A 27,769-nucleotide genomic window follows, 5' to 3' on the forward strand; every position below is an offset into this window, starting at 1 on the left:
GAGTCTTGGTATGTAGCTTTGTTCAAGTGTCAACTGAATTCCATCATCAAGTTGCCTGGGGTCAAAAATAATTGGCATGCAATTAATTTAGTAAAAACAACTTTGTTAGTTCAATCACTGTGTTTTGTTATGGCCGCGTTGCGTCGTGTGAGGGCTTCGGAGGCAGCCAATCATGACTAGGTTGCTACTACGCGATTTGCTACACAAGTCTCATATAGCTTAAGCGGCATTTCAGAGTATGTGGTCAGACTCCCATTGGCTTTAATAGAGGCAGTCAATCATGACTAGGTCACTAAAATAAAATGAGCTGTATGCCAGGTTTCCACCTGGCAAAAAATACACTACAATAATTATGGGATACAACTGGGCTGGGCGCAGTAACATCACTATCCTACCCCCAGTCCGATCATTCATCCAATGCTATGTAATTCCTATATGATCTGTACACCTTCCGAAAGACTAAAGCCCTGTCTTCCTTGGCTCGGCTCTCCCGCGCTGGCACATCATGTCAATTCAGGTGCGGCTGTTTAACTTTAATTTGGGGCAAGCTAAACAGCATTTAGGAAACTAGAAAATGTATTAGCATTGAACCCCATGCTGAGTATCACAGCTATAGTGTCAACCAGTGTACCCTGGTACTGCAATAACACAATAAAAACTTGTCAATTGGGCTTTTGGGCATTTGAAAACCTGTCAGGCATCTTCCCAAATTGAGGAATTCTGCATGGCACGAGGTTGATTACCAATTAGGGTGATATAAAGGTGCTCTGTGCCATATTTCATGCTTGTATCCGGTCTGTGTATTATCCATGAGCAGATGTACATTCATGCAATTTATCGGCAGCCATATTGGAAAACATGTCACCATATTGGATTGGTTATTTCTGATCTTACTTTGTAGAAATACTCTCTTATATCAAAATGAGGGGGAAATAAAAAAAAATACAGTCTCAGCAAAAGATATAGTCCAAAACATAGGCCCAGTTTAAGCCATTTCAACTGGTGAAACCTGGTGGCCATCTTGAAAAATTGAGGAATTATGCATGGCCCGAGGTTGATTACCAATTAGGGTGGTATAAAGGTCTGTGCCAAATGTCATGCTTGTATCACCAACTGTGGATTAACCATGCATGAGCCATGAATCATGAGTAGTACAGTTATGCAATTTATCGGCAGCCATATTGGAAAACATGCCACCATATTGGAACTTAATGTAATTTTGTTATCTTACCTAGTAGAAATACCTCCAGAACATATTCTTTTATATCAAAATTAGGGGGAAATCAAAGATTCAGCCCCAGCAAAGTGATATTATCCAAAACGTAGGTCCAGTTGCAGCGATTTTGAAAACTGGCGGCCATCTTGAAAAATGTAGGAATTCTGCATTGCCCAAGGTTGATTATGAATTAGGGTGTCATAAAGGTGATCTGTGCCAAATGTCATGTTTGTATCACCAACTGTGCATTAACCATGAGCAGATGTACATTTATACAGTTTATTGGCAGCCATATTGGAAAACATGCCGCCATATTGGAACCTAATGTTACTTTTTATATCGTACTTGGTATAAATACCTCCAGAACATATTCTCTTATATCAAATTGAGGGGAAATAAAATATTTACAGCCCCAGCAAAGTCATATAGTCCAAAAACGTATGTACAGTTGCAGCCATTTTTAAAACTGGCGGGCCACCTTGAAAAAATTGGAATTCTGCGTGGCCCGAGGTTGATTATCGATTAGGGTCATATGAAGGTCATCTGTGCCAAATTTCATGCTTTCATCACCAACTGAACTATCATGTATTGAAAACAGCTATTTTTGCTGTCCACCTGGATGCCCTGCAGCTCCTGGTAGACCTGGAAAAAGAAAGCGACACAGTGACCCAAGAGGAATACCCAGTCTGGGATTCAATGTCAGTGAAAACACGCTACAAGGCCAAAGACAGGGGCCAATGGTCCAAGAACCCAGAACTCACCCGAAAGTAGGGGCGCATTGATCGGGACTTCAGCATGCGTCCTGCTCAGATCCGTTGTTAGGAATGTAGGCTAGTTTTTGAAGCAACCGATTTGGACACCCAAATCTTGGACGTTTGCATCAGACATCACCAGGTGTGCTGGGTGTGAAAAAGCCAGGGTTTCAAATGGTCTGCAAATTCTATTCTGTTCATTCTTCACGCTTCTACTCCCGTTCCTCCACCACTTGTGATGCCTGTTCAGCAGCATTTGTACCTTTAACAATTTTTGTGCTAGTTTTAAAAGCATTGTGTATATGTATAGAGTACATTTACTTACATTTGTCCGATGTGAACATGTTATGTGGAATTATTTTAGGTATAGGGCAAATTACTGTTCTTTTATCCATATTTATCCATAGTTGTATCACCAAGACACCCAAAATTCACTGTATTTCTGCAATCTGGGTCTTTGAAGAAAAGAGCAGTGTGAAAAGAGATTACCAATACGCACAGATGTAGAAATTGGCCTGATTCTCTAGACATGTCAAACCAATATTTTCAGTATTTTGAAATATCTTTGGGTATTGTTGTATAACGTTTTTGTATTTGTATTAAAATGCATATTACTATTGATGATTCCTAGATTTCCTAAAGTTAAAACGAATATAAATGTATTGATTTCTGTGTTTATTTCTGTTTAATAGTTAGTTAGTTTCATTTATTGTCCACGTGTGGAAATTTGTCTTCGGTCTCAACAGTAAAAAACAAACAGTTACAACAACAGCAACAACACTTATTATTTTCTCATGGCAAAAGAAAGTGCAGGACAACAGTGGCAAATACTGTACATTGGAAAAACAAACAAATCTAGCGAGACATGGTATCATTTAGTGCCTTAATGGCATTTGGTATGAAGGATTTATTAAAAATGTTTTAAGAGAGGGGATGAGAGGGGTTGTTTGCTATCTTGACAGGCGACTTTGTCAAAGGCCAGGCGAACAAAGGCGACAGGCGACTTTGTCAAAGGCCAGGCGAACAAAGGCGACAGGCGACTTTGTCAAAGGCCAGGCGAACAAAGGCGACAGGCGACTTTGTCAAAGTCCGACTTCGTCACTGAACGATAAGCTGTATCATTGATTAGTGACATATATAGTAGTGTGATAGATATAGTAGTGTATTGTAGTATATGTTTAGTGATCTACAATGTGTTTTCTTCCTATTCCTGTCCTCTCTTCTTCCTGGCGGTCGCACAAACACTGGGTTACACCCAGATGTCGCGACACAACTAATCTCATCTATCCTACTCTTTCAACTCACGTCGAGCAAGTGGTAACGGGAGGGCTTTGGAATTGCCACTCGGCTGTGGTGGAAGGCAAATCTGCTTTCATCTCAGCCTACGCATCCTTGCTCTCCCTTAACTTCCTTGCTCTGACTGAGACCTGGATCAGACCAGAAAACACTGCTACGCCCGCGGCTCTGTCAGATGTGTACTCTTTCTCTCACACTCCCAGAGCCGTGCGGACAGGTGGTGGGGCTGGTCTGCTAATTTCCAGCAAATGGAAATACTCTCCGGTTTCACTGTCACAATTCTCTCCTACCTCATTTGAATTTCATGTGGTCACTGTTTCTCATCCAGTCAGGCTCACCATTGCAGTTGTTTATCGCCCACCGGGCCCTGCTGGTGGCTTCCTGGAGGAGCTGGACCATCTAGTCTCCCACTTCCCTGTCGATGGCTCTGGACTCATCCTTCTGGGTGACTTCAACCTCCCGACTGAGAAGCAGCTAGACCCACTACTTTCGTTTCTCGCCGCCTTTGACCTAGTTATTTCCCCATCTCCTCCTACCCATGAGGCGGGCAACCAACTGGACCTGATCTTCACCAGAGGCTGCTCTATTGCTAACCTGTCTGTCACTCCTCTTTCCAGTGAAAAGGGTAAGAAACTCTCTGATCACTACTTCATGTCCTACTCTCTCTCTCTCTCCTCTCCCCCCTCACAGCCCCTCCCTACCCACATGATTTCCTCACGTCACAATCTTCGCTCACTTTCCTCCACTGATCTTTCCTCTTCTGTTCTCTCTGCTCTCCCTGCCCCTGAATCCTTTGCTCTTCTATCCCCTGATACCGCCACAGATCTTCTTTTCTCTACTCTATCCTCTTCTCTCGACCATCTCTGTCCCCTCACCACCAGGCCTGCACGCCAAACTCCACCTGCCCCCTGGTTGTCGGACTCAGTGCGGACTGAGAGACGGAGCCTGAGAGCGGCTGAGCGCAAATGGAGAAATGGCAACCTCCCGGAGGACCTTCTCACCTTCCAATCTCTCATTTCTACTTTTTCCTCCTCTCTATCAGCTGCTAAAGCTGCTTTTTTCTGCACTAAAATTCAGGCTTCTGCTTCCAACCCTAAAAAACTCTTTGAAACTTTCTCCTCTCTCCTACAACCACCACCCCCTCCTCCCTCCTCGTCCCTCCTCCCTGACGATTTCGCCAACTTCTTTGACAAGAAGGTGAACGATATCCGATCCTCCTTCCCTCCTCCCCCGGCTGGTGCCCTGCGCACTACCCACACCCGTCTGCCTGCCACCCCCCCCTCTCTACCTTCATCTACTCCTCTTCCCCCCCCCATCCCCTCTCTATCCCACTTCTCTCCCCTCTCCCCTAACGAGGTCCTTCTCCTTGTTACCTCTAGTCGCCCCACCTCATGCTCTCTGGACCCGGTCCCATCCACTCTGTTGCAGTCTATTGCACCTGAACTTCTTCCCTTCTTAACCCACCTTATTAACACCTCTCTGACATCTGGCTACTTTCCCTCTACTTTCAAGACTGCCAGAGTCACCCCCCTCCTGAAGAAACCGACACTTGACCCCTCTGAGATCAAGAACTACAGACCGGTTTCCCTTCTATCCTTCCTATCTAAAACTCTCGAACGTGCTGTCTTTAAACAACTGTCCTCCTATCTCCACCAGAACAACCTCCTGGACTCCAACCAGTCTGGGTTCAAAGTGGGTCACTCGACAGAGACTGCCCTGCTGGCAGTGACGGAGTCGCTCCATGCCGCTAGAGCGAACTCTCTCTCCTCCGTCCTGATACTCCTGGACCTGTCTGCAGCGTTCGACACGGTGAACCATCAGATCCTCCTCTCCACCCTCGAGGGGATGGGTGTCTCAGGCTCTGCACTCTCCCTGTTTGCATCCTACCTGACGGGTCGCTCCTACCAGGTGATGCTGAGAGGGTCTGTGTCAGAACCACACAGGCTCACAACTGGGGTTCCCCAAGGCTCGGTTCTGGGTCCTCTTCTTTTCTCTCTCTACACTACATCTCTGGGTGCTGTCATCCACTCCCATGGCTTTTCCTACCACTGCTATGCCGATGACACCCAGCTGATCCTCTCATTCCCCCCCTCTGATACCCAAGTGGAGGCACGCATTGCTGCTTGTCTGGCTGACATCTCGGCGTGGATGTCGACAAACCACCTGAAGCTCAACCTGGACAAGACCGAGCTGATGTTCCTCCCGGGGAAGGGCTGTCCGCACCGAGACATGGCCATCACCATTGATAATGCTGTGGTGACCTCAACTCGGACTGCGAAAAATCTGGGTGTGACCCTGGACGATCAACTGACGTTCTCGGCAAACATCGCATCAGTGACAAGGTCCTGCAGATTCCTCCTCTACAACATCAGGAGGATTCGCCCCTTCCTCACGGAGAAGGCAGCCCAGGTGCTCATCCAGGCTCTCGTCATCTCCCGCCTGGACTACTGCAACTCCCTCCTTGCTGGTGCTCCGGCATCTGCCATCAGACCTCTGGAGCTTGTTCAGAAAGCTGCGGCTCGTCTGGTGTTCAACCGCCCCAAGTTCTCCCACACAACCATCCTTCTCCGTTCTCTACACTGGCTCCCCGTAGCGGCTCGCATCCAGTTCAAAACCCTGGTGTTAGCCTATAGGGCAGTGAAAGGAACAGCTCCTTCCTACCTCCGGGCTATGGTCGATGCCTACACCCCTGCCCGACCACTTCGGTCTGCCACCTCGGGGCGACTGATTGCCTCGTCACTCAAGGGTCCTTCTGGCCGATCCACACGGTCACGACTCTTTTCTGTTCTGGCCCCACAGTGGTGGAATGAACTTCCCACTGATGTTAGGACAGCAGAGTCACTGCCCATATTTCGCCGCAGGTTGAAAACCCACCTCTTCAGGAAACACTACCCTTCCTCTCTGCCTGACCTACTTGTTGTTAACTAGTTGTACGAACGCTTGTTTTCTATGTTGTATTGTTTATTGGATCTTGTTTAGTCGATACACTTAATTGTTTTAGCTCATGCTCATTTGATTTAGCTATTTTGTCTCATCTGTTTAAGGAAATAGGTAGCTGATATATTGCACTTTTACCTTAGCACTAGGTATACTCTTGGTTGCTTGTTTTTGCAGAAAATGCACTAAAGACTTCTGGTGATTAGTAGTTTTTGTTCCCTACCTATGTTGAATACACTTATTGTAAGTCGCTTTGGATAAAAGCGTCTGCTAAATGACTGTAATGTAATGTAATGTAATGTACCTCCTTGTAGATACAGTCTCTTCCCAATGATTTTTGATGCTAGATTTACTATTCGCTGCAGCTTGCTTCTTCCTTTTACATTTAGATTTCCATACCACATTGCCATGTTAAAAGTCAAGATTCCCTCTTATCAGGTTTTTATAGACCGTTTCCATAATATGCTTGCTCACTCTAAAGGAGTTGAGCTTGCTACTACGCAAGCTTGGAGGAGGCGTTGGTTACAAGTTTAAAAAATCTGGTCAGTATTTTCACTGAAATTGAGTTTGCTGTCAATATATGTGCCTAAGTATTTAAAAGTGTCTACTACCTCCACTATTTGTCCACCAATTGTAATGGACTGCACCGGTTCCTTTTCATGAATGACAAGTTATTTTGTTTTTGCCACATTGATCCCTAAGGAGCTTTTCTCGCACCAGTTCTGAAGAGATGACACATGTACTCTGTATGCTTCCTCCCCCGCAGTGTCCCCCTTCTTCAGTAAGGCAACCAGGGCCATATCATCCGCATATTTATTTTATAATAGTTTAAAAAATAAAAAATAGAGACACTCTTGTTTACAAATTGTTTGCAAAATGAAATACCTATGCTCTAAGTACAATAAGACAGAGGCAGTGAAAGACCATATGAGATAAAAGATTTTAAAAAGCAAGAAAATTTAAATAAGACAATAAAAAACATCACAAAAAGGCCATCTATGAAATTAAGTGGGACTCCCAGGCAACCCCACAATTCAATGGAAGGCCTACGATAAAAATTCAGTTGAAAAGGTATGACTTGCCTCCCCCTGGCCAGCCGGCGCGCCTGATGGAGGGGAAAGGAACTGGTTGGAATAACGTGTTCCTTCCACGTGCTACGTCCAACCAGGGAAACTCCCCCCTGTCAGGTGTAAAGGAGCAACTTGGACACTCGGGCATGAAGGAAGCATGAGTTCAAGTCCATTTCTCTCCCCATGTCCCCCATATATGGGGACTAGGTTGGCGGAGGGTGTGTAGAGCCCAGGATAACATTAGATAATTGACACAGGGGTGAAAAATGGGTTACAAAATCGTGGGATAAAAAAGAAAAAAAAGAAAAGGTATTGACTTGAACCAGTCACCCATCCAATGCACAAGAGGACTAGATCCTAATTCAGATTCGCAATGAGATTAAAAACCCAATTTAAAGCCCAATTTCTACATCATACAACAGTGTCGTGCACCAAAAATAGATCTACAAGTTCACAACGCATCTTTCTGATGTGACGCGTTGTGAGCTTGTAGATCTGCTATTTTTGTCACAGGACACGTGTCATGGAGTATAAATTAAAGCATTACATTTTATACATTTAAAAACTTGTGAAATTGGACATTCTGCATAATGAGTAGATTACTTTTACTTTTGTAGCCTACTTTAAGTATACCGTATTTTGATATAGTACTTTTGTACTTTCACTCAAGTAAATTTTGAATTCCGGACTTGTAACAGAGTATTTCTACATTGCAGTATTGATACTTTTACTTAAATCCAGATACCATATTACATTGACTGTTTTGACGCTGATCATGGCTGGTAGTGATTTTGAGCAGCTTGTATAATTTGAATGAGAGCTCATTTTACTATCAAAATCTGTTTTGTCTGTGGTAGTCTCACGTGGCCAGACTGTTGCCTCCTGCTATTTTCAAATGCTTCCGTCATACATTCGGATATTGTGGAATAGTAATTGTCTGGTGGCCTGCGCATGAGTAGCCTGAAACTACACATCTTTTAATAATTTGACATTTATTGCCTTTAATATTCATTTGAGATGACACATCTGGTGTCAAACTAAATGCAGTCTTAGGCATGTAGCCTAGTCCCTAGTACCATACACATTAAAATAAATCATGGACAAACAGAGGTAAATCTAGTTTATATACTATATTTAGACAGATGTCTGGTACTCATGACATTGATGTCAATAGTACATTTTGGATACATCACCATAACCAGTTTGACATCAGCATGTCAAGTTTGTAAGCAATGATAAAATGGCTTGTTATGAAAACATGAATATATACCCACAATTTAGGCAATTAGATGCAGTAAATGCCAGACTCAGCCGTAAGTCTTTTGAGTCCAATAGTAGCTCACTGAAGACAGCATGGCTTGCTGACAGGTGAGACATTTTATGACAAATAGGCCAACTAGTTTTTAGGTTAGAAGAAAAGCAATATTTTGACTGCTATATCAAAATCAATATAATTTGATTCTAAAACCGAACTGTGGACAGTCATTTAAACGATATCAAGCCACTTTACTTTCCTTAGCTTAGAGAGCAATCACTGTTGCATATTTTGCAGTACACGTCTTTTTATTAATTTACTGAATATAACACGTCCGGTCCTGATGGCCTGAAATAAATGTTTTCTTTTAATTTAAAATAATGTAGCGGTTAAAGGCATGCATCATTAAAACTTTATGAATGGATAAGACACTATTTGTATTTACATATTATAAAGTAAGTTTATATTTCAATTAAATAAAATCAGGCCATTAAAAGATTCATAGAAAACTTTAATATACATTTTCATCCAGTGACAAAATATTCACTTCCCCTGTGCTGCACACACAAATTATAAATAAAATATTATAAAGAGTGAGATCATCATTTGACTAATGTCCACGTGGCCTAGTAGCATGAGACCAAAGCAGTAGCTGACTCAGACAGAAAAGGGACAGAGAAACTCCACTCAAAGAGGAGAAACTGTCTTCCACCAGCCAAAGTGGCAAGTTGCTTCCAATAACTTAACAGCCAGAAAATAAAGAAAACATGACTTTTAGAATCTACTGCAGTGGCTTGTAGAGTAGACAATACTAGCCACAGCAAAATGTGCAGCATTAAACTGTCTGGCAGTACCACTCTGCTTAGCATTCCAGTTCAGTTAAAATCCTTCCATGTCAGCCATCCCACTCATGACACAATATTGCATTATAAAACAAAATGCCAGGTGACAATGGAAGAAATATCTCCGTTGCTTTACCGATTTTCACACAGAAATAGTTGGTCAAGGGGATAGCTTTGGCGTTGCCGACAGGCAAAAACCTTGTACTGTATTTCAACTTTTGATGTTTTCATAAATTAATGCCAACTTCATCATACAAGAGTGTTGCACAAAAGTAGTAAAAAAAAAATAGTCTTAGAGCTCACAACACATTATAATGCGATCATTGTGTTGTGAGCTTGTAGATTTCACCATTTTAAATGGTTTAAGTTTTGGACATACAAGGTTTTCACCAGATGGCAACAATTTAATACTATTAACATTTATGTAATAATATGCGATTACAGACAGAGAACATATCAGTTGTGGTGATGGTAAACTTCACCCGTCATCCCAATGCGCCTGGTAATGTAAACCAATTTACTAAACACAGACAAAATATAACAGCATTTTGCTCCAGGCATTGATTCTACTGCTTCCTAACTTCTGCCTAGCAGGAGTAAAACTCAGTGCTAACACGGCAAACAAGGCCCATGTGCTCCCTAATGCAGAACACAGTTGTATCTAGAGAGAAAACTTTGTCAATCATTTTTGGCCCCGATACACAAGATACAGTAAGCACAATTGATATAGCAAGCGCATATGAATGTCATTAAGACTGAGACATATTTGCACTTATATTACAGTGTAGACTGTACAAGTTTACATACAGTACCTAGTATCTTCCATCATATCCAAAAGTGATGGAAAAGTTTGTTCTGAAAAGTGAGGAAGAGGAATGCGAGTCACTCTGGGGTGGCTGGTTTCTGGATGGTGTGAAAACTTAATAACTGTACATCTGGAAGAAACCTGGACACAAGTGGAATAGACCTAAAAAACACAGGAAGTACAGGGATAAGAAAGAGATCCTTAGCATTATGAAGATTATCCTTTACTTTTAAAGTTTATGAAACAAAAAGTAGCCCTACTTTATATTTCTGCTCGTTTTAATTTTCTCTCAGTACAGACATTTACTCTTTTGTGGAATCTAAGAGCATCTAAGAGTATCATGGACAGTGTTGGCTGGGGAAGTAACAAAAACTCCAGTTATGTGCCAGTAAGTGAATTATGGGATTTGAAGTCTAATAAAATTAGGGATATAACTGTCAACAAAACATATGGGAAATTGTATCAATCATCTGTAAGGAACTGAATATTCTGAACCCAAAATGTCCATTTAATTGCAATGAGGCCGATATGGGTTGATTCTTTTCCCCTTCAAGTGTTGCACCTACTGAACATTTTATTAACACTTGAATGAAGGTTTGCTCTTTTGTCCAGTGATGTAAAGTTAAGGAAAAAGTAATTACTTTTCTAAGGCACAGAAACGGAGAAAGCCATAATAAAGGTGTCAACATTGTACCCTGAAGCTACCATATCAGTGCTAACCTGTTCTGAGAACAGATTGTTGCGGTTTTTGAGGACTAATTCCACATATAAAGTTTGCATCAGGATGGAGGACAAGAATCTTAACTTTTTCCTCCACCAAGCCCAAAGGCTGATTCATTCAACAGCCACAACCTCAATTGCACCTGCCAAATTGTTAGACGCATGACTGAGTAAATTAGCCAGAATAGCCACAGACACAGGTCTTAGGACAGCTTGGCACTGCACTACCTGTTTTTATTTATTTTCTATCACTTGCTCACAGAGGAGCATTAAGCATTTGGAACCATAGTGCAATGAAGCATGACAAGTGTGAGAGAAAAGAGTATCACTTTATGATTAAAATAATAAATTATTATTATTTAATAATAATAATAATAATAACATTTGTTATTGTCCATATAAACCAACCTATGGTTTCTTTTAATTCCTTAAACAATGTGCTTAGAATTAACCAGAAGATCTAATAGACCACAGAAAATGCTGTATATTCACTTGTATAAGAGTTAAAAAGTATTCCACCCATTGCAAATAATTTACCATTATATTCAACCACACAAAGCAGGCTGTGTAGTGGTCAACACCTCCTTAACTATATACCAAAACAAAAACATTGAAAAGAAGGATTGCACACATTTCAAGCCATGACTCTTTCAAATTTAGCCTGCATGATTCCTTGATAACAGGAAAATGAACTACTGTAGGAAGTTAAAAGCAAGCCGGAATGCAGGAAGGCCAGTGCCAAACTTCAACAAAGCTATGCTCTGGTACCTTCACTTAAGCCAGACAAGAGGGGCAAAGAGAGCACAAGTCAAACAAAAGACATGGATAGATGGTGCGTTGAGCTGTGAAAGAGTCGTCCACTGGGCTGGGTACCAAGTCTACAGCGAGCTCTCTCAGCAACCACACTGTCCTGCCACGTCTGTCTGGCAAATCCAGTTCCAATATCCATTAAATAAAGCTCTTCTCATCAACCTAGCTGGAGGCCAGGAGCAACATCCAGTCCCCAACCAAAACTGCTGCTGGGTCAGGGAGCCCTCGTCAGTGACACCTGGATCCTTTACAGCTTCCCAGCAGCCTCAGTTAGTGATTGCCGGTTATCCCACACTCATTGTAGTCCAACCACGACCATCCTCATCCTCTCATCCATCAATCAATCCCCTCTGTGTTTACATTAACACCACCAGTCATTGCCCCCCAAAAGCTATTGTCCTTTGGCCAGGAGGTCCTTGTGCGTCATACTTCGTAGAAGGACTCGATGGGCATGTTAGTTGTCCTCTCAGCTCCTCTCCACCTCTCTACCTTCTTGATAGCCTCAGAGACGACACAGACAGATGAGGTGAGGGCCAGTAGGAACAGCAGGTCTGAAGGAACAGAGATGCAGACAAGGGGAGAATGTTAAAAAACAAGTAGAAGTTATGAAACCTGTCCACGCAATGGAGTGACCTTCTCCCAATAATGGATTAAGCTCCTTCAACCAATTAGGACATCACATATGCACAGCCTTTAGCACCCAACTCCATCCAATCAGCAGCTCGTTATTGTTAGCTCTAAACTATAATTTGTACTAATGACGACAATGAACTTCTGGGCTAAAGCAATATTGGGGGCTACATACCAGTCTACAGACATGTTTTTCTTGGTGTGCGCCCATCCCACTAATGGCCCCTTTCCATTGGTAAATGGAAAATTGTGCATTTATATCGCGTTTTCATCAAAAGCGCTTTACATAGATTGTGCATTACATTCACCGATTCACATTCATTCACCGATGGCGGAGGAAACCATGCAAGGCACCAATCTGCACATTGGGAGCAATTAGGGGTTCAGCGTCTTGCTCAAGGACCCTTCGACACCAACTCTGGGGGAGCCCGGGATCGAACTGGGAACATTCCCATCTGGCCTCTCTACCGGCCACTCTACCTCTGAGCCACTGCCGCCCCATTGCATAGTCCTGACATAGCAAATGTTTTCTCATCTACAATATATAAAGTCTTTACTAGTTTGAGAGCCAAATGCGATAACACTAGCCACTTAGCTCTTACCAAAAAAGCTCAGGCTCTCAGTCTGGAAGACTCTCTGGAGAGGAGGAAAGTAGATGACCAACAGTTGTCCCATAATGGAGCCCAGCACCGCGTAGCAGAACATCGGATTACTGCACAGACCCATTTCATGTACCATACGGGTCTGAGAAACAGGAAAAGAATGTGTGTTAAAGCTGGGTGCCAAATGTATATGCTTGGGCTGCAGAAGTATTCTCTAAGATACTAAAATCCATTTACCCAGAGAAAAGTGTTCTAAGATTTGACCCTAGATAAGCAACAAAAACAAGATTTATAAACACGCCTCAGTTGACATTTAGGCCCCAATACAATGTTGCTGCAGTTCACATACAATTTCAAATTAATTCTGGTTTTCCTACATTTTCCAAACAAATAAATACGTCCAGGTAAATAGAGTTTGAATATTGTCTCATTCACAGCTGACGGGGCTTTATTGTGGCTTTATTGTAAGGAAGCTCACGTGTACCGTACCTGTGAGCGGGAACTGAGAGCATTGAACATGTCAAAGAATACAAAGCAGGTGAATGTCATGGTGGTGTCTCGTGGAGTGATGACATTGTCCCGGAGCTACATTACAAAAAGTAACAAAAACAGAAAAAACAAAAATGGTCAAACAGTGTATCCTCCTCATAATTATTTGATGTTAAAGACTTGTGATGCAGTGGTTATTTTAAACAAGCACCATATACTGTATTTTCAAATATTTCAATTCCTATCAGGTGCTCGGTGTTGTAATAAACTGTGCACAATTTTGCACTTGATAGCAAATGTGGATGAATATTTAGCTAATTAAAAGAATATGCAAGTAATTAAATCAAACAAGACGACAACAAGCTAAATCGGAAAACAAATGTTCCAGAGGTTTCAGTTAATAAAGAGCTCACCTCTCTCCAGAAGACAAACAGTGTTCCACAGACAATGACGAATGCTGAGACCAGAACTTTGATGAGCAGACTGCGGGTGATGATGCTGTCTCTGACGTTACGAGGAGGCCTTCGGATCACGTCTTTGTCAACAGGTTCAACTCCCAAACTAAGGAAGAGAGGACTCATATCACTCAATATCCATTGTGTCTATGACATCTTAGTTTCCCTCCAGGTAGAAACCTCTCAACTCATATGAATGGAATTCATGTTTTTTTTTTCTTAGGGTAATTTTAAAACAGTTCATGACAGCGTGCACGCTCTCTTTTCAAGTTTGGACTTATTTTCCCATGCACCTGTTGCTAAGATACTGCATTGCATACTGATATTGCATTGGCCTTCAGCCAAGTCCTTGGGGTATTTTATTTTGCCATCTCAGAGCACAGACACCAAGGTTTTGCCCATTGGCTAAAGCCGCCAGTGTATATTTTTATTTATTAATTTTAATTATTCATCTTCAATTCAACATCTTATTTTACCTCGGATCCTTGGGTCCATTAAAATTATGAAAAGCACAATTCCAACAGATAAATGTAATATTGTCAAATATATTTTTTTAACAGTATTGATAATTGCTCCTAGGCACCCTAGCTGATCTAGGCATCGGCGGGACGGCGCTGAAGTGGTTCTCCTCCTACCTCTCTGACCGGACTTACCAGGTTTCTTGGAAAGGTTTGCTATCATCCCCCCGCACCCTCCAAACTGGGGTCCCACAGGGATCTGTACTTGGTCCCCTCCTCTTCTCACTGTACACTAAATCCCTTGGCACCATCATCTCTGCTCACAATATATCCTATCACTGCTATGCCGATGACACACAACTGTTTCTATCCTTCCCCCCCTCTGCCACCCAGGTAGAAGAGCGCATCACTGCATGCCTGGCTGACATCTCACAGTGGATGTCTTCCAACCACCTCAAGCTGAACCCAGACAAGACTGAGCTTCTGTTCTTCCCAGCTAAGTCCTGCCCTATGCGGGAGCTAACTATCTCCGTAGACAACGCCCTGGTAAAGTCTGTCCCGACAGCCAGGAACCTTGGTGTTGTCCTGGACAGTCAGCTCTCGTTCAAAACACACATCACAGCTGTCACTAGATCCTGTAGGTTTACACTCTACAACATACGACGAATTAGACCGTTCCTCACCCAGGAGTCAGCCCAGCTCCTAATCCAGACAACAGTCTTGTCAAAACTTGACTATTGTAACTCCCTCCTTACTGGCCTACCGGCATGTGCACTTAAGCCCCTCCAACTGATCCAAAATGCCGCAGCCCGCTTGGTCTTCAACCAGCCAAAATTCTCACACGTCACCCCCCTTCTCCGCTCCCTCCATTGGCTCCCGGTCGCTGCCCGCACAGAATACAAAACTCTGATGCTGGCATTCAAAGCAACCAAAGGCATGGCCCCCCCATATCTCACAAGTATGATCGTACCCTACAAACCCTCCCGCGCACTCAGATCAGCCAACGCAGGGAAGCTGGAGGTACCTTCACTAAAAACGCCGGGACAACGCTCCACACGTCCCAAACTCTTCTCCCTTCTGGCTCCAAAACTATGGAATGCACTTCCCATCACAGTCAGAACTGCAGCCTCACTCCCAATCTTCCACCGTAGTCTGAAAACCCACCTCTTCAGACTCCACCATGGCCCGTAGCACTTGCCCTAGCCTAGCCCCTTAGATAGCACATTATGTAGACTTAGATAGTATTTTAAACAGACTTATAGCTTGTTACGTAGACAGCTCTAGAATTGCACTTTATGCAGTCATAGCACTTTATAGTACACATGTATTATATAGTATAGTATGTATAGTTAACATAGATACTCCACTGTTACGTTCTTAGTTTACGCATGATTCATGATAACTACTTTTTATATATGTGATGTATGCCATGCTTTTGTTATTACTTAATGTAAATCGCTCTGGATTAAGAGCGTCTGCTAAATGCCTAAATTGTATAATACGAGCATTTTATAATACATACATTTGATGTCTGAGCCAAAGTCTTTCCATTGCAGTCAAATCTCTGTTAGTGTTACAGTACCTTTGAGCTGGAGGTCCGTCCATTATGATGTTGATCCACAGGATCTGCATGGCATTCAGAGGGTTGGGGAAGTTCATCAGCGTTGCCAGGGAAATCAATGTCAGTGCTGCGATACTCCTGTAGACCACCAGAGGGCCAGAATGCATTAGGGATTAGGAGGAGGGAAAAAAAATTTTTAATCCATAATCCACGATTTTGTAACCCATTTTTCACCCAGTTCCAATTATTGTCTAAACTGTAATCTTGGGCGCTACTCTCCCTCTGCCAACCTGGGGAATGCCCCAAACTGAGCTCAATGCTTCCTTCAATGTATGGAGATCCCTGATGATGTCAAGGTCGATCTGCAGATCGGCGCGTGCACCCATCCGCCTGGGTGACGGCAGACTGCTGGGCGCGTGCACCCATCCGCCTGGGTGACGGCAGACTGCTGGGCGAGTGCTGTCGCTTTGGCATGGGATCAACTTTGACCAAAAAATGCACAATGAAAAACAGGTATGGCCTTGGCCTGGGCCGTGGCTCAGCGGTCCAGGCACCTTGGCCGGTAGCCCGATTCTGGCAGTGTGCCGCGGGTTCAACTCCCGATCCCGACGGCCTTTACTGCACGTCACCCCCCCCATCTCTCTCCCCCATTTCCTGTCAGCCTACTGTCTGTCCCTCTATAAAAAATATATAAAATAAAGGCGAAAGCCGGAAAAAAATAAAAAAACAGGTATGGCCAGGGTTCATGGCCATATATAGCATGTCTTGAGTGTACTGTAGACTGTAGAGGGTTTGATGATGTCAGACTGACATACAGTATGATGGACTGACAACCATATATGGAGATCTAAGGGTCTCCATTATGTAACGTGATGTCACGAGGTCAGATCCATATATGGAGATCTAAGTGTCTCCATGATGTGGCGCGTTACTATATATGGAGACGTGGTTGACTAACTAGCGGACGGGAGATGCACGTTTTCATAGTAAGCCTGACAAAGAACACCTGACAACTCTTCCTTCTATGGAATATTTTAATTAAAAAATATATATGACCTCCTCCATTGAACGACAGTAAATATGATCAACTTCAATTGTTACTCACGTGCTCAGCTGGAAGCGAACAAAGTTTTTGATGTTGTTGTATATCCCTTTACCTTCCTCTATGGCAGACCTGTGAACAAAAATCACACGAGGTAAAAAATAAAGACAATCTTCACCAATGACTTGTCTTAGTGAGAACTGTGATGTACACATTACAAACTGCATTTTAAAGAAACACGCTCATCAGCACAGAGAAAAAACATTTTAGAAGAAAAGCTAATTTAAACAGATTTACACAGCAATCAAAGCATTAACTTGTCAAACTGAGCCTATGATTCCAATTACACCTTTGCAAAAATTCCTCATTACATTGCATGCCATTTCCTTTAGCGTTTTAATGCCCCAGTTCTTCCTTCTGCTAAGACTCCAATGGGATTTTAATAATCACTTTTTTTTTTAAGGTTTTCCATCAGCAGTTTTGATTAACAATCTCTAGAATTGTGGGTGTGCTTGGAAATGCACTCCGAGAGTGCTGGAGTGCATACCCCAGGTGCTCTCTGGTCATTCAGACATTCAGAGCAGTCAGAGTGTAGCCGTTACAGTTATACTGTACATGGGATGAATTTAATGAATTTTCAAAAGATGAAAATGGCAACATTAATTAATGAGTATCTATTCTGACCATTCATAAATGAACATATCAGACCACTCTATGCTCGGATGGCGTTATCCGAGCATATTCCCTTATGAAAAGTATTTCTAAGTCTGCAAAACAGATTAACAGTTATACACCATTTTTAGATATTTCATGAAGGTTTGGTCCCTATACAACTCATCACTACACGTACATGATGGTCTGAAAGTCATCATCGACAAGGATCATGTCTGCTGCTTCTTTGCAGACGTCAGTGCCCGCCTGGCCCATCGCCACACCGATGTCTGCTGCTTTCAGAGCCACAGCGTCATTAACCCCATCCCCCGTCATGGCAACCACAGCCCCGATGTTCTGTAGCGACTGGATGGATAAAGGGACAGCAGGAGTTGATCACAGGTTAAAGCCAACATTCACTTCAGAAAGTGATACATGTAAAGATGGTTTGATATTAGTACCAATTCCTAGGATCTCTTTCAGAGACCTACAATGGTGCTTTTTTGAATAGAAAACTGGAGAAGGAGTGTGTATAACCTTCATAAGATGACAAAGCAGCTTTAATGTACAGCTTTCAGGGGCCTTGTGTGTGTGCAATTTAGAGCATATTTACATTTCATACTTCTGAGATGAAAAGATATTTTCTTAATCCTCGCCATCATCTTATGCCTTACCTTGACTATCTTCAGCTTGTGTCTGGGGCTGGCTCTGTAAAATACTGCTATCTGTGGAGAGAGAAAATCCAAGGCTGTTACAGCACCCCGTCTTTAGAGCCACTCTATTATAGCTTTATGAATAAATTAACTTATGAATATATACAAAGCAAAATCCTCAGTGTTAGATTGCATTGAAGCTTAAAATGCAAAAAAAAGTTTACACTCTCAAGGTTACATTAATACTGAGGATTTTACTGTGTCAGTCATTTTGATAGTCATATTGATATGGGCAGTAGGGCTGCAACTATACATTATTTTCTATTGATAATTACTTTTTCGATTAAATTAATACTTGAGAAGCAGGTTTAAAATACATTTATTTACATTTTCATATATTAAAGGGGAATACCACTCATTTTCAACATTTTACTATGTCATTAATATACCTTAGAGCTGTTGTGAATCACATCTTGATGATGTCATCAAGATGTGATTCACAATGTTAATGATTCTTTTCAGACCTCCAGTTCTAGGAAACACAGAATGGGGGGACTTTTTATTATTATTTCCACACAGCTCAAAGGTATATTAATGACATAATAGAATGTTGAAAATGAGTGGTACTGTATGCCCCTTTAACTCTATCAATGTCGCCCTCTAGTGTCGCCCCACTAATATTGGATATTACTGCCACGCTTATCTCTCATAGCGGACCCTATTTGAGGTGACACCACCGGTAATCACCTACTTCTGAGAACACGGAAGCATTTCAGGCGTGGACATTAGATATGTGTGTTGTGATCCAGACAGCTGAAGCGGACCCGTGCGGACCCCAAAAGGGCTATTTCAATGGGATGAGTGTTTTGGATCGTGTCCAGCCCGTAGATGGAAAATGTTCGATGACATCACAGACATGGTGGTGAGGGGTTGCGTGATGACGATCGGCGGCAGACCCGGTAATTGTTTTAAAAAAAAACGTTAAGGGGTCGTCGATCGCAAGGTAAGCAAGCAACATTATGCCTCCCGGTTTTTGTACGGAACGGAAGCCCCCGGCTTTCAGAGTAAAAGCTGCCATATCTGCCCGGCACCCCGAGCTTCTATTTTGAAAGAAATACCGGCGCTGATTGTGTTAATGGTCGTCCGATGTCGATCTTGGCACGGAAACTGTTAATGAATCGATTAACCACATAAGCCTAATTTTAAACTTCATACAACAGTATCATGCAAAAATAATGGAAATAGCAGATCTATAAGCTCACAATGCATCGCACCACAACTAGGTATGGATTAATTATATCCCTTAATTAGTTTATTCATGGATTGTTCAATTAACCCCTAATGGACAGTGAGGAACAGTGATATGGAGAGTGAGGACAGCAGGGAGGCCTACCCTGGAGACTATCTTTGACAACTGCTGGAGATCCATCTGATCCACCTCTTCACCTGACAGCGACTGGGAACCCTTAGTGTACAGACCTAGACGACTCGCTGGAGAGAGAGAGACACACACACACCAGTGTCTTTAATTAAACTTTAATGTGTAAAAGAAGACAAAAGCTGAGACCAGATGCAAACACACACACACACACACACACACACACACACACACACACACACACACACACACACACACACACACACACACACACACACACACACACACACACACACACACACACACACACACACACACACACACACACACACACACACACACACACACACACACACACACACACACACACACACACACACACCCACACCCACCCACCCACCTATGGATACTGCTGTCTCCTGGCCGTCTCCAGTGACCATTTTGATGGCCACTCCCGAGGCGATGAGTGTGCCCACTGCTTCTTTGACCCCTGACCTAGGTGGGTCGATGATGCCTACCAGGCCAAGGAAAGTCAGGTTGCCTGTCTCTGATCCGGATGCAAATGCCAGGACTGCAAAGATAAAAGACAGACAGCATTTAAGTCTGGAACTGTCCAAGGGGCTCACATTTACATACAAATACTCAAAACTAATACCAAAGGACCTCGCTGAAACGTGCTACACAAATAAATTCAATTCAAGGTATGAACACAACTTCCAATATTTGATGGTGAAAATGTCCTGTCTCACCCATTTAACGGAAATATGCAAAATAGAGGTAGAAGGACAAACATAATAAACCAGCATAAAAGCAATAAGATTTCAGTATTTGAACCGCCAATAAAGTAAACACTGGCAAAAGTAAAGCTGCTTACCTCTGAGTCCTGCAGTGCCCATGTAGCTCTTTTGCTGTTGGTAGAAGTCCCTTTGCTGGTTGTTGAGTGGAAGGGTAGCTCCCCGGCTGTTGTATGAGCTGCACAAACGGATGACCTGCTCATAGGCACCCTTCATGAAATATACTGCAGGCTTGTCCTGAGGGGATCGAGATGGTGGGGAAAGGGTGTAAATCCAATCATCCAATATTCATGTGACCTAAATGGCCTCTAATGTTGTCTGGGACTGAGATATAGTATGAAAGGCTTAATTGGGTGTTTTTTTTCTTTTCTTTTTTATAGGACTCTTATCCATCATATCCTCTATTTTACCATTGTATAAATTATTAAATTATGTATAAAATCCTCTATATTTAAGAGATTTGTAAAATATCACTAAACCAAATTAATAAAAATAATGAGCAGGAAAATACAAACATGTCAAAGACATTTTTTATAAATAGAACTCACATTCTCCCTAGTGGTGGTGAGGTTGTTGCAGTGCTACTGCAATCACTACTGAATAAAAATAGACAAAAACAAAGCTGAGAAGAGAAGTAAAGCAGGTTGAGTATCGGGTGCAGACCTGCTGGGTGCGGTGAACACAGCGGACAGACATCCACTTCTGCTCGGAGGTGAAGGGTTGTTCTTGCTGACGCACATACTCTTGCTTGAGGCCTTCTAAACCCATCTGGAATGCAAAAGGAGCAGGGGAGATGGCTGAGCCAAAGCACCACTACCATCTTTAAATCTCACAAGTCACAATCCACACATCACACGTATGCTGTTCAACAACAAAAAGTGTCGCCATTTTACTCTCGTGCTGTTCTGTCTCTCACTAACCACAAAAACATTAATGCAGAATGCAGGAGTAAAATCTGCTTATAAACAGACAAAGCAGGACCATACAGTATATAGTTTAACATTGACAATTTTAATTGCACCTTCTGAATGAAGTAACACACGCACTCCAAATGTTCAGCTGGTTCAACTCCCATATAAGCAAGGTGACCAGGACAACCTTCTTTCATCTCATCTTAGAGACATTGCCATGTAATGTTTGTATTTATCCCTGCTGAAAAACAGATTCACGCTTGTGTGTCAAGTTGGCTGGACAATTGTAACGCCTTATTTACTGGTCTCTGTAAGAAATCCCTACAGAGACTGGAGTGTAATTAATTCAGAACTCTGCAGCTAGACGGCCAACAAGAACCAGAAGACGTGAGCAGAATCACCCCAGTCTTGGGAAACTTTACATTGGCTCCTTCTTTTATTTAGAGTTGACTTTAAACAAGAATTGATTAAATCAATTAATTACCAGCTGCATTGTTATTATCTGCGGGGGTCCGCAATAACTGCCTCTGTGTCAGTTTCAGCACAGTAGTTTAGATAGGAACTAAAATTCTCAGGCGAACCTATTGTGTTCTGAGTCGTTCGTTTCCGCCCGGACATATTTGCAGTGCGCACATACATAAAAATGTCTATGACTATGGAGAATAGATATGGGGTCATCTTTAAATCGTTTCATATAAGCGTCCAAAAATAAACAAGCTGTCTCTGCGTTATCGTCAGGGAGGTGTCTCTGTATTGTTTGCGACAATCAGTCACTCATATATGATAGTCTGTTTCTAGCGAAAATGTAACTAATTCAGTAGCAGTCACAATAGCGTTTTCTCTCAGTCAGTTGATTGTTCATATCCATATGAGTGAAGCGGCCTGGATGATTTGTTTATTTTTCAAACACAGTTATTATATGAGGCGATCTAAAATCCCCATGGGGATTACAATGCAAATAAAAAGTACATGATCCCATGGATTTACGCCCTCTACCAATATTGACGTCAGACTTTGGTGCTCTATTGTATCATAACAAGAAATACAAAGTTCACACACACACACACACACACACACACACACACACACACACACACACACACACACACACACACACACACACACACACACACACACACACACACACACACACACACACACACACACACACACACACACACACACACACACACACACACACACACACACACTCATTTAAAATCCAATGGCCTGGTGCAGTCGCTGGGCGAAGGAGGCTTATACACATCATCCTGTACACTCCAGACCTTCAGTCACAGGGATTGGTACTGTACCTTGTTAAGGGCGCTGAGGAAGGTGAACGAGTCACCACCGCTCAAGGCTCAGTCAAAGAATGTGAACCAGCAACATGTAGATCAACAGATAACTTCTGACATTAGAGGGGTACTTTATCAATTTTAGACACCAGAATGTCTTTACTCGTGTGGAGTAGAACTATTTTTAATTTTTTGTCTCTAGATCGAGTGGAGAATATTGAACTGAAAATTGAGTAACATCAATTATAATTGTTACACAAATTTGAATTAGTCAGGTTTGGTCAGGTTTTTGCTGTGTAATCTACAGTAGGTTGTCTATCTTCTATCAAATTACAACCATCTTGCAAACATCCCAGTTTGTCTGCTTTATAAACACAGTTACCTGGCTCAAAGCGAGATGTGCCTTTATCCAAGGCAATCATCTAAAGCAGATCATTATCAGTTCATTGTCATGGCAGCGTGCTCACAGCCAGCCACTCCCAAGAGGCTCTTGGCTTGCTTGTTTAGCAGAGATATTTAAACTCACTTTGTGATATGATGCTTAGGCCACATCCACAGTCACACAAATACGTTTTTAAAAGGTTTACAGTACACACAGAATCGTCTCAAGAAATGTGTGTCCACACGAAACCACGAATATGCCACATCCAATACGCCTGTAGTATACATGTATATATCCGGCCTGTTAAGTGGCGCTGTAGCTGCCACAATGAACCAAAGAGAGAAGACACATGCGCATGTAGTGCCCTGCATAATTTTGCTAAATGTTGTTTACAATTTTAGAACCCTGCTACAGATGTGTTTCTATTACTTTTCAATTTATATTGCCGTTTGTTCATGGTAGAATTGTTATTGTGTAACTGGGGTGTCAATCAACCTGAGCCAACCTATGGAGAATATGAGGGGGTGGGACTTAAGGAGGAAACAACACAGAGAGAGAGAGAGAGACTGGAGAAAGAAAAACGAGTGGACAAACAGGGACATCAGAAAGATGTATATTTGGTTGTACACACGGAGACGCAAGGGTTGCGTCTTCAGATTTGTTCACTCTGGCCCAGACGGTTAGCTCAACCATGTGGGCACCTAGGCTGCCGAGCTGTTCACTATCAATAAAGGCATTAAAAGCCCCAAATCAAATCTTTAAAAAATAAATTGTTCAGTCTGGGACCCGGTTTCAAAAATGAGCTTATTCGGTCACCCAAAACACCGGATCCGTGTGGACGAAACGGCAATACGATTACAAACTTTTGCGGATTCACCCAAAAATGTCTTCGTCTGGGCAGCGTCCAGACGATCGCCTTTTGACGCCTTCTGGTCCAAACGTCATCCCCGCCGAGATCGCCTATTTTAATATAAATTGATTATGGTTCACAACTGTGTTCTCTACACGCTCGTTCAACTCCGGTTTAGTGTTCCGCTTATGCTGTCTATGGGATCTCGGATTCTTCTTTTTGGATCAAAACAAGTTTGATTTGCGCCTCATTTCTCGAAACGATATAATCCCCGGTTACAAAATGTATGTTTTGGGTGAATTAAATAACATTCGCGGGACCCTTTACAGCGATAATACACTCCCTGACTCTCGGTTTCTAAGTGAAACGGCTTTCAAACTAAAAGGTGTCCACAATAGAAATGCAATGTGTGGCAGTCCTGGAGTACACAATTCAGACACCAGATGGGGGTGTTGACGGTAAATTAGTTAGATAATAAGGACTACATGTACTGGGATCAACCAAAAAAAAAAAAAAAAAAGTTCAAAGCACGATGGCTGCCTTCCAGGCATCACTGAGGGAAATAAAGAACCTGTGGCCAATAGTTTAATCAAGCAAGTTTGTAGTCAACAGACAGTCCTCACAAGTGCAGTAGCACTAAAGTAGAAGTGTTGGTGTTTGCGTTTCTACCTTCATGGCCAGGGCGATCAGCGATCCCTCGGTGGGCTGACCCATGAGTGTATTGTTCCTGATCAGAGCGTCATTGCACACACAACCAGCCTAGAGAAACACAAACACACACATTAACAACACACAAGAATCAACCTTTTACATCAACCTTTTTCAGGCCTTCTCTTAAAGAACATTTTCATTCATTGGGTAATTTTTTTGTTTAGGTTTGGGTAGTTGTACAGGATTTATTATACAGCATTTTATAATGTTTTGGTCTGCAGCATACCAAATGCTGCAGTTGTGGCTTCCTAGCCTGGTCACCATGACTGGACTGCGTCTTGGGCGGCTCCTTTGATCTTTTGTGCGTAATATGTGTAGACTATTAAGTGGATTTGCCAGTAGGGTCTTATAATGGTTGATACAATACAATTACTGTTTTATTTATTTATTTAATTACTGTATTTTTTATTTATTTATTTTTTATAATTTTTTTGAAACAAAATGAGATCCTACAAAGAATGGTTCAGGTTATGGTTAATATACTCTGTTGTACGAAGATGTCGTGCATTGAAAATAACAGATCTACAAGCTCACAACGTGATGTGATGAGACTCACTTGTAGATCGGCTATTTTCAGGGTTTAGGTTTCCTTTTTAGGCCATGAGATCACTCTTACTGTGTAAATTTAATTTCTGTAATCTAAAGTGTTCTGCGATTCCCAGAAGTCAGCGATGACATGAAACTTAAGTCTCACTGGAGGCACTCCTCATAAATAAATATGGGCCTCCCTCTGAGTTCATGGGCGGACATACACCTCCAGCATTAACAAATAATCTAAATTGGACAAACAATGCTGTGTTCACAACTTTACCACTAAAGAGAAATGTATAATTCCAATAAGTCTAGCTACCTGGTACGTCGAGTGGCTGTGTAGTCAGGGGCATTCAAATATGAGAACAAATTAAATTACGCACTCTGGCTGAGCAATTACCGAAAAATAAATGAAGCTTTCCCAGACCTAGTCATATACACTATAGTAGCTCATTGATGCTGTACCATGCAGTCAGCATTGGCCAGACTAGATGATTCATCCTCAAAGCAACAAAAGAATATCAGGACTCATTTTGTTCCATAGTTTCCTAAAATACATCTTCTACTTTTTCTTTTCATAAATAATCTATTGTGCCCAGAGCTGCAGTACAAACGCTCACCTCTACTATTTTAGTGATAGAGGGGTTAGAGAAGCCGTGAACCATCTCTCCATCCACTAGCACCTCTCCGTCGCCATTGTAGCCAACACCCGTCACCTGAGGATGGACAGCTTTGTCAATAATTCCATCAGATACAACAATGAAAACACACTGCCCCAAAGGTAAAATATCAGGTATGTCAACTGGAAATGAGGGAAATAGCTGTGTTCTCTCCAGTTAACACAGCAGGGCATTTAAATGACTTCAAAATGCTGTGCTGGGTCAAATATATGGTGTCATTGTTGATGTTGGCACAGTCACATTTTCTTCCCCATTTTTCCAATGTATACTCTATTGCGCTCTATTGGGTAATGTAACACAAACTGTTCCCTTGGAAGTGGAAGTGAGTGTTTACAAAGAGTAAACAGTTCTCACCATCCTAGGGCATAGGAATAACACAAAGTCAACATTCAGTTGTTCTCCCTTTCAAGTTTAAAGGCATGAATCTAGTTCTGAATCTAAGTGCGGTCTGGTGGACTGTATGTTTCAAAGTGAACACAAATTAGATGAGACCTCAGCATGGAATCCATCTGATGTGAACAGGTGAGTAACAGTCATCTCATTCTTGGTCAAAGTGCCCGTCTTGTCTGAGCAGATCACATTACAGCATCCTGGAAGGAAGATTGGGATGAAAAAATATATACACATCACTATAAATATAATACCCTTCAATCTGTTGAATAATCCTCTCTACGAGTCCAATTTCCACAACCAAGGAAACATTGACTCACATAAACCATGGCTGTCTCATTTTTCCATTTGTTCAAGTGAAACCTTTGGCAAACATCGCTCTAATATAGGGGCCATAAATGCACTATGGATACCCATCAACTGACTCAATCTCGCCATTAGCCAACAGCACTGAGATGTGGTTGCTTACAGTGTAAGGCTAGAATCTACTGTGTTATATCATATGTACCAGGAACATACCAACAGCACTGAGATGTGGTTGCTTACAGTGTAAAGACTAGAATCTACTGTGTTATATGTACCAGGAACATACCAACAGCACTGAGATGTGGTTGCTTACAGTGTAAAGACTAGAATCTACTGTGTTATATCATATGTACCAGGAACATACCAAGGGTTTCCACAATGGGGAGCTTCTTGATGATGGCCCTTTTCTTCACCATGCGCATGACGCCCAGAGCCAGGGTTACGGTCACTACGATGGGCAGACCCTCAGGGATGGCAGCTACGGCCAGGCTGAAGAGGGAAGGAAACAGATCCACAATCAATGCAGTGTGGTATATATGCACACAGTAAGCAAAACATGAGTGTAATCTTAATAACAACCATAATATTTGTGAAATCAAAGTACAAAACAAAAATGCAGGGTATGGGCTTTTCAGGCCATTCAGGCCTGACGTCGAAATTTTAAAAAATGTTTTCTAAATCACGACAATTTTCTGAAAGATTTGAGGCACATTTTAAGATTTTTCAAAAATAGCAGACCTACAAGTTCATAGCACGCCATTCGGTGGCTAAAACACCAAAAGGGGTTCCCGCCCAAAATGGGTTAACAGACTGGCCATCACAGTAGAACAGAATGAACCAGGATGAAAGCTCAACTCAACTTGACAGATTTACAGGTATAAAGAAGTGGGTGAAATTATTTGCCATAAAAGCTCCACTTCTCCAATGCCGTTTCAATAAAAGTGGAAAGAGATGGAGAAATAAAGAAAATTATCAGATATCAACCGCTGCATACCTCACACCAATAGTGAACATGTCCAATATCCGTTTTCCTTGGAGCCAGCCCACCAGCATGATCACCCCTGAAACATGACGCATTTGCATTTTGGTAGTTAACCGACAAAACTATAAATAGGCCTGGGAGAAGTCACACACAATGACACAATACATTAAAAATATGAATTTGAGAAAACAAACATTGCCATTTGCCAACCTATTATCCCAAAGGAATATAGAGAGAGCTGTTTCCCCAGCAGGTCCATGCTTTTCTGTAGAGGTGTTTTAGGGGCCTGGATACAATAAATGATAACGGTTATTT

The 27,769-nt window shown here is 42.2% G+C and overlaps 1 protein-coding gene across 2 annotated transcripts in view; it reads right to left on the reverse strand.

Annotated features, from left to right (window-relative positions):
- Positions 1-9,016: 9,016 nt before the first annotated feature.
- atp2c1 (ATPase secretory pathway Ca2+ transporting 1) overlaps positions 9,017-27,769 on the reverse strand; it is a 35,072-nt gene continuing 16,319 nt past the window's right edge. For both annotated transcript variants that reach the window (XM_079504394.1, XM_079504395.1), the window contains 18 exons: positions 27,665-27,740; positions 27,467-27,533; positions 26,837-26,961; positions 26,269-26,366; positions 25,717-25,812; positions 24,524-24,613; positions 21,080-21,184; positions 20,497-20,653; positions 20,023-20,193; positions 19,638-19,735; positions 18,266-18,316; positions 17,791-17,957; positions 17,004-17,072; positions 15,920-16,036; positions 13,838-13,985; positions 13,425-13,520; positions 12,936-13,077; positions 9,017-12,254 (listed from right to left, as the gene is read on the reverse strand). In XM_079504394.1, coding sequence (XP_079360520.1) covers positions 12,127-12,254; positions 12,936-13,077; positions 13,425-13,520; positions 13,838-13,985; positions 15,920-16,036; positions 17,004-17,072; positions 17,791-17,957; positions 18,266-18,316; positions 19,638-19,735; positions 20,023-20,193; positions 20,497-20,653; positions 21,080-21,184; positions 24,524-24,613; positions 25,717-25,812; positions 26,269-26,366; positions 26,837-26,961; positions 27,467-27,533; positions 27,665-27,740 — 2,001 coding nt within the window. In that variant the 3' untranslated portion in view covers positions 9,017-12,126. The remainder of the gene's footprint in view (positions 12,255-12,935; positions 13,078-13,424; positions 13,521-13,837; positions 13,986-15,919; positions 16,037-17,003; positions 17,073-17,790; positions 17,958-18,265; positions 18,317-19,637; positions 19,736-20,022; positions 20,194-20,496; positions 20,654-21,079; positions 21,185-24,523; positions 24,614-25,716; positions 25,813-26,268; positions 26,367-26,836; positions 26,962-27,466; positions 27,534-27,664; positions 27,741-27,769) is intronic.

The sequence above is a fragment of the Electrona antarctica genome (assembly GCF_951216825.1).
Source record: "Electrona antarctica genome assembly, chromosome: 6".
NCBI lineage: Eukaryota > Metazoa > Chordata > Actinopteri > Myctophiformes > Myctophidae > Electrona > Electrona antarctica.